The sequence below is a fragment of the Adiantum capillus-veneris genome, chromosome 5 (genome assembly GCF_014529385.1).
Source record: "Adiantum capillus-veneris isolate H3 chromosome 5, ASM1452938v2, whole genome shotgun sequence".
Lineage (NCBI taxonomy): Eukaryota > Viridiplantae > Streptophyta > Polypodiopsida > Polypodiales > Pteridaceae > Adiantum > Adiantum capillus-veneris.
This window is the reverse complement of record NC_140935.1, coordinates 156,756,539-156,763,947: the sequence shown is the minus strand read 5'-3', so window position 1 is coordinate 156,763,947 and position 7,409 is coordinate 156,756,539. Positions and strand designations below refer to the sequence as shown.

Here is a 7,409-nt window from a genome sequence, read left to right as displayed (position 1 = left end):
CCTATCTTCTCAGTGGTATCAGAGCTATAAAGATTTTTGGAGAAAGGTGGTCGTGGAGAGACAACCACTTTTTACATGTGCATGGATTCTCTCTCTCTCTCTCTCTCTCTCTCTCTCTCTCTCTCTCTCTCTCTCTCTCTCTCTCTCTCTCTCTCTCTCTCTCTCTCTCCCCGTCTGTGATTGAGGGTGATTGGATGAAAAAGCACACTTCTTTGCGTCCGTGAGTGTGAATGTTACTGTGTGCATGCGTGCGTGCGTGTGCGAGAGAGGGGTAGAGAGAGAGAGAGAGAGAGAGTAGTTTTTTTTTCGTGTGTCGAGATTACCCACAGTGTGCCGAGATTAGATACAGTGTGGATTTTTGCATTACTTTGATGTGGGTCGAAAGTTAGACTCTTTAAAGTAGGATGAGTGAATGCTGAGCATACTTGCAAGAGTCATAAATGAAAGAATCTACTTTAAGCTTGACATCAATGCACAAATAAAAGGCACCGTGCCATGCTGCCGAAAGTTATGACTGTGCAGAGATTACTTTTTGTGTCGAGATTACAATTTCACGGCGCCGAAAAAATCCGCGGTCCTCATTGAATCTTGATCCTACTTTTCACTCCCACCTTTGATCCCTTGAGTTGGACCCCGTGTTACATATAGACGAGAGAAGGCAACCTCATAAAAAAGGACATACGCTGACTTATTCTTTAGATATTGCTTGCCTTTGAGAGTTTGTGTGTGTGTGTGTGTGTTTTTTTTTTTTTTTTTTTTTCAAGCATCACCTAGTTTCTTAGGGTGAATCAATTGATGGGGAGGACTTGGGAACAACGTTTAGGTGCGAGTGATGTCTATGGTTGGGTTTAGACGGGCTGACGGAAGAGAGAGGAAAAGGGGCATGCGTCCTTCCTAGCTCGTGGGGAATGGGTAAAAAAAACATAGCCTCTATCCAAACCCACCGTTCTTTGGGCGACCCCCCCCCGGAAGAGCAGTGCTATGAGGCGCTTTCCAACGCAAAATGAGGGCACTGCATTTCGAACCACATCCAAATTACCTAGAAACGAGCACATTACCACTAAGGTGACGCCGATTGATGTCGAGCTTTCCCTCTAAAACATTTCTATTATGTTATGCCGATTTGTGTGAACAGAGGAGTGTAGGCAACCAACAATCATGGACGATTATCACCGGGCTCGTCTGACCCTGGCCTATGGATGGCTCTAAGAGTGCCTGCCCATAGCTATGCTAAAAGCGTAGCTAGAACATATGGCCCTCTCACAGGAAGGGCCCATTTAGTGGCGACGAGACAATCCCATACAACACCTTCTTATGACTGCAAGGTACTATCCAGTCACTGTTCCGATTTCCAATGTTGCATCGAGTCCTTTTCATCGGGAGTCAGTTGAACACGCATGCTTTAAACCGGTCATTGTTCCAATTTCCAATGCCGCATCGAGTCCTTTTCATCGGGAGTCAATTGAAACGCATGCTTCAAACCGGAAATCTCTTGTCTCGGAGGTGGGAGACCTTTTCGGAGGGTGGTTGAACCACTCCCCAAGCTAGGGGCTCTTTTCGGCTCGGTGGCTCCTGCAGCAAGCCTACGGGCAGACCTTTTCACTTGGGGGGCACCTTCAGAGGCTCTTTCGGAGGGCTACGAGAAGGCTCTCTAAGCTAATTACACAGGCGGCTTGCCCATTCTAGTATTGCCCATGTTCAATTGGAGGAGTCATTGGGGCTGAGATGCCACTTGAATATTCTTTAATTCGAAAGGTCAAGACTCTAAGAGTTATAAATTAAAAGTCTCTAGCTCTACTCTCTCTCTAGTGGGTCACTTTTAATGATATGAATTTATTTAAAAGATTCCCTTTTGATTTCCTCGCTTTGCTGCTTGATGCTCCCTTGTCACTGCCGCGTCCTTCCTCGATAACCCTTTCACTAGCATGGGTGCACACATGCTAAAAGCACGAGCACACGGCGATGCAAATCCGGCACAAGCCGACGAAGGGCGAAGTGAGGATGCGTGGCATGTCATAATAACTAATATCTAATTCTCCTAAATGATTTTCTCATGTTAAACTGATCATTTAATATGGGGAAGTACAAGGGGAGAAAAAGCTAGAATATTTGTAAAGCGAGTAGATTGGTGAGAATATTGGTAAGGCTAGCAGACTGGTCACAGTAATAAGGATTCAAAGCAAGAAAAATAGGGATCCAAAGGGGGGCCATTTGGAAAAGAGCAATGTGCATGAATGGTGCTTCAAAGACCATCGGGTTTAACCCATTAAGATTTTCAAAAGGTTAAGGTTCCAAAATTCAAAAGTAAAGTCCAAATGGTCAAGCTTAACAGAATTGGATGCTTTTGTGAAGACCATAAACTATTCAGATATCCCTGGATGGGAGGGGGAGAGCCCTAAAGGTAGGGAAAGAGAGAAGAGGTGAAAGAGAACACACACACACTCAAAGCTTCCCTTTACACAAAGGGCATAGTGGACACATGTGAGGTTCTTAGCCCAGTTGCCTCCAAAGTGCATTCAAATCCTATTGGACGGCCATAGAGGTGGACCAATGAGAATTAGGCTAAAGTAAATTTAATTTAATTTATTTAAAAAACACTTGATAAAAGAACCAATGAAAATTGAGCCTCCTAGAAGATTATTGAACAACCTGCCAAGGGGTCCAATGGGAATTAAGCAGCCCAATGGCTTGCTTTCCTATTGGCCAGAAGGGTAAAAGATCCAATGGGGATTTAAATGTAATATTTGAATTAGCTAAGCTTCACTAAAGGGGAAAGAGGGACACTTGTCACATGCTTTCAACTTTGCCTCTTATTTCCTATCGGCTAAGCTTGACATGAGCCAATGAGGGGCCAACAAGAGGAAATAACAAGCGGGGTCGACCAAGAGAGAGAGGGGGCTGATTTTTGCAGGGGATTATCACACACACACACACACACTCACACCAACTCATGTGTGAAGAAAAGAAGACTATCTCCTTCTCAATATTTAATGGAAAGCTTATCATCTACTCCAAGCTTATGAGAAGGGAGGCCACACCAACAACTCTTGGCTTTGTAATGCAAATCCAACCAAGAGCCAAGCTCCAATGCATGCTCATCACCTTTACCATGCTAATTACTAAGCTATGCTAAGCTATTAAGAGTGATTATGTGAGGAGAAATATTTATTTCTTGTAAGAATACTTCTTCTTCCTCTAGATCTATTCTCATACCCCGCTAGCTCTCACCATCTTCGAAGGTGTGTGAGGTCTTGGTCTGAAACCGTGAGGGAATTGATGTTGTGTTTTTTAAGTGTAAGTTTGGTGCTTGAAGCTTCCTTCTTCATTGCACTGGCAAGTTATTGAAGGAACACAAAGTATTGTATTGTAAATTGTCTCCCTTGATGGGGAAAACCTATAATACAAAGCCTTTTGGAGTTGGGACCGAGGTGTTATGCTTTTGTTTCTCTCTTTCCAACCAAGCACTCTTGCTATGCTCATTAGGAATCTATTCTTAATGCAATGCTACCTATGTCTATGTTAATTTCCGCTACACATAAGTTACTACCCCATTAAATGTTACATGGCACTGGGCGGGTGAAGCTGTTGAGTGACCTAAAAGCTGAGGTGGGCATTGCCGTCATTGGAGGACACAAAGAGAGAGAGAGAGAGAGAGAGAGAGAGGGAGAGGGAGGGGTTGCAAGCCTGCAAGAAGTCGATGGGGGAGAGAGAGAGAGAGAGAGAGAGAGAGAGAGAGAGAGATGGACTTGAGGCTCCTCCAATTGACAAGAGAAAGAGGATTGCAAAAGATTCCACCTACTTTGCATTTTCTCCAATCGGTATCCCCTACTCTCTCTCTCTCTCTCTCTCTCTCTCTCTCTCTCTCTCTCTCTGTGTGCTGCGATCGGGACCTCCTCCTAAGAGATGCACGAGGAGAATCGACACCTCGGTGTCGATTCTCCTCTCCTTTTCTTTTACAAAAGTTGTAGCACCCTCTCTCTCTCTCTCTCTCTCTCTTTTTGTACTTTTCTCTTTCCTTCCACTTTGAAAATTGACCTTATTACTTTTGATGTATTTCTCTGCGCTGTCTTATCTTTTCTGTTGGTCCTTCGTCCGAGCTGGAGGTTCTAGCTCCCATGTGACCTCCTCATCATGCTTCTCTGCTATGTACCTTTTTGGCTTGCAGGCAACCGTTGAGAGAGAGAGAGAGAGAGAGAGAATTTTTGGCTTGCAGGCAACCATTGCGAGAGAGAGAGAGAGAGAGAGAGAGAGAGAGACAAGAGAGCTGGAGGTTCTAGCTCCCATGTGACCTCCTCATACAGCTTTTGTTAGTGGGCATGACACTCCTCTCCTCTGCATGCACTATTTGAAGAAGAAGGAATAGGGAGCAGAGAAAGCAGAGAAGCCTTTGTGTGTGTGTATTGCGAGAGAGAAGATGAGCAAAGAGGGAGCCTTAGAGGTAGAGGGGGCGCCTCCCCCCAAGGACTACTCAGATCCCCCTCCCACCCCCTTCATTGATTTCAATGAATTCTCCCTTTGGTCCTTCTACAGAGCTTGCATTGCTGAGTTTGTTGCTACCCTCCTGTTCCTCTACATCACCATTGCCACCGTCATCGGCTACGCCCAGTCCGCCTCCTGCGGCGGCGTGGGCGTCCTCGGCATCGCCTGGGCCTTTGGGGGCATGATCTTCATTCTTGTCTACTGCACTGCTGGAATTTCAGGTAAGAAGTGACCTCTCCTATACAAGAATACAAGCAATAGTAACCTCTCTAAGCAAGATTAAGGCCTTAATTGCAGTAATTGGAGTCCTTTTACTTGGAAAGTAAAGGTTTCAAGATTTTTTGTTCTGAATTAAGGTCTTTCCTAAGGTTTTAATGTCAAGAATAAAGCAATTAGTGAGGTAAATTTGTGAAGATTTGGATAGCCTTGGAAGTTGGGGCTTTGAAATTGTTGGGTTTAGGCTAAAGCTCTTTGCTTGTTGTCATGATGCTGTAATGGAAGCCCACTAAATTTGACTCCTGTGGATGATGCAGGAGGACACATTAACCCGGCCGTCACCTTCGGCTTGTTCTTGGCTAGAAAGGTTTCGCTACCTCGCGCCCTCTTCTACATGATAGCTCAGTGTCTTGGAGCCATATGTGGGGCAGGGCTTGTGAAGGGCTTCCAAAAGAGCTTCTATGTGCAGTCTGGAGGTGGTGCCAATTCGGTTGCCTCCCCCTACTCTTTGGGCACTGGTCTTGCAGCTGAGATCATTGGCACATTTGTCCTTGTCTACACCGTCTTCTCCGCCACCGACCCGAAGCGCAATGCTCGCGACTCCCATGTCCCGGTAGATACATGTGCCTATATCCATTAAAGCTTAGGTGTCATCATTGTTGATTTCTGGTGTGGGTGCACGGGCATGTGTGTGTGTGTGGGATTGAGAAAGAGAGATATGGATAGTTTCTAATGCATGTGCATGCAGAGAAATTCATAATGCATACATCTTGAAGCTAGGTCTATGCATAGATTAAGAAAAGAAGCTTTTGGAAGCTCTTTCCTTAGTAAGTTTGCAGCAAATTGCACTAGCAATATCTCTCTGGCATAAAGATTCAAAATGATATCTTTCTGCATGCAAAACGGTTCAAATTTATGCACCTAAATGCATGCGAACATTGTACATGTACGCAATCCATATGTAGATATACATATGGATTGTGTAGATATGGGGTACATATATCTATATGTTTGGCTATATGCATGTACATCTATATCTAATGATATGCATATATGCACATTCTGCAAGCCTCATTCCTGCAAGTGGTTCCTTCCACTTGTATATATGCGAATTTACGATTTTCATTTGTACAACCTCTGAAGGTAGGGCTGATCTTCTTGTGGTGGACATGTGATGTATAGGTGTTGGCACCCCTTCCCATTGGGTTTGCTGTGTTCATGGTGCACTTGGCTACAATCCCAATCACTGGCACTGGCATTAACCCCGCTCGAAGCTTTGGAGCTGCTGTGATCTTCAACGACAAAAAGAGCTGGGATGATCATGTGAGTAGTACTCAAAAGCAGCTTTCTTCTCCACAGAACAAAAGCTTACTTTTTTCTCACACACCAATAGCTGGTTGGCTTCTTCGAATTTATGTATTTGGCTGCTTCTGATGTGGAGTGCAATGATCAGTCACAATCAAACACAAATCAATTTTTTAAATGAACAATTTATTCCATACTAATACAAAATGAGACCAGACACTAATTAAACTGCTAATTACAATTGAGTAATTACAAGCAACTTTCAATGAATTTGTTACCAAATGTGTGCATGCTTGTACAAAAGTATGCCATAATTAGCTTCTTATGCTAATGGTTAGCCCTTATTATGATAATGATTCTTATTGTAGTCAGTTATGATGAACTTAAATGAAAGTTAACTATAAGTACGGTCCATGATTACCTAAAAGCACTTGGACATGCACAAAAGTATGTCCTAATTAGCTTATTATGGTAATGATTCCCATTGTAGTCAGTTATGATTAACTCTAATCAAGTTATAATTTGGTCTAATCACATTGAAGTCCTTCATCGCCAAAAGGTACTAATCACATTTCATTTTGTGCATACAGTGGATCTTTTGGGTGGGTCCTTTCATTGGAGCAGCGATAGCGGCGGCGTATCACCAATATGTGCTAAGAGCAGGGGCTTGGAAGGCATTTGGCTCTTTCAGGAGCCAAGCAAGCATAGTATAATGTAGTGTAGTGTAGAATGTGAGTGTACATAAGCTCCCATTCCCTTGCATTACACTCCACTTTTTTCTTGTTGGGCCTTCTGTATATTTTTGTTGCTGTAGGACCACATTTGTGCATCATGAGTGCAGTTCCTTATACCTTTGTGCCATTAGTAACATCTCTCTCTCTCTCTCAATACCAAATAAGGGTGATCTGCCATTTTTTTAGTGTTCGGAAAAAATCATTTTTTCCAAATATACAAAATTCCTTTCCTTGAATCTGTTAAGAGAAAAATTTTAAAAATTAGGTTACTTTTACGAGTTTTTACACTATTTTTCTCTGTTTTGGGATGGAATTTCTCCTTTTTCCCTTGTCCTCAACCGGCATTAATGTGTGAAATTGAAAACGGCACAATATTGAGCTGAGACACATTTTTCCCGAACACCGGAGCCCCCCCCCCCCCCCCCCCCCCTCGCAGGCCTCGGGACTAAGTGGCACGGGCATTGTGAGCCGCAATTTGGAATGTGGGTTCCCTAGATTACTTTTGCAATCTAGGGTAAAATTTAATCTAGGGGTACTCTCATTTCAAAAGTAATCTAGGGTACCCCATTATGGGGGCGCGTGGAGTTAGAACTCGTGACCTCACCCTTGAGAGGTGCATGCCCTAACCACTTTGCCATGTAGTGGCACGGGCATTGTGAGCCGCAATTTGGAATG

At 43.8% G+C, this 7,409-nt stretch overlaps 1 protein-coding gene across 1 annotated transcript; it reads left to right on the top strand.

Moving 5' to 3' along the window:
* The first annotated feature begins 4,118 nt into the window (after positions 1 to 4,118).
* On the top strand, positions 4,119 to 6,970 carry LOC147458370 (aquaporin PIP2-1-like). Its single transcript, XM_086513024.1, has 4 exons — positions 4,119 to 4,700; positions 5,013 to 5,308; positions 5,878 to 6,018; positions 6,591 to 6,970. Exons 1-4 carry the CDS (start codon positions 4,415 to 4,417, stop codon positions 6,711 to 6,713), a joined length of 846 nt encoding a protein of 281 aa, XP_086369150.1. The 5' UTR covers positions 4,119 to 4,414; the 3' UTR covers positions 6,714 to 6,970.
* Positions 6,971 to 7,409: the final 439 nt, after the last annotated feature.

What these genes read in the sequence shown, in the direction of transcription:
- LOC147458370 (XM_086513024.1), top strand. Translation starts at nt 4,415, where the DNA reads ATGAGCAAAGAGGGAGCCTTAGAGGTAGAGGGGGCGCCTCCCCCCAAG. An exon ending in CTGCACTGCTGGAATTTCAG is followed by an intron (nt 4,701 to 5,012) that starts GTAAGAAGTGAC and finishes TGGATGATGCAG; the next exon opens with GAGGACACATTAACCCGGCC. An exon ending in CTCGCGACTCCCATGTCCCG is followed by an intron (nt 5,309 to 5,877) that starts GTAGATACATGT and finishes TGTGATGTATAG; the next exon opens with GTGTTGGCACCCCTTCCCAT.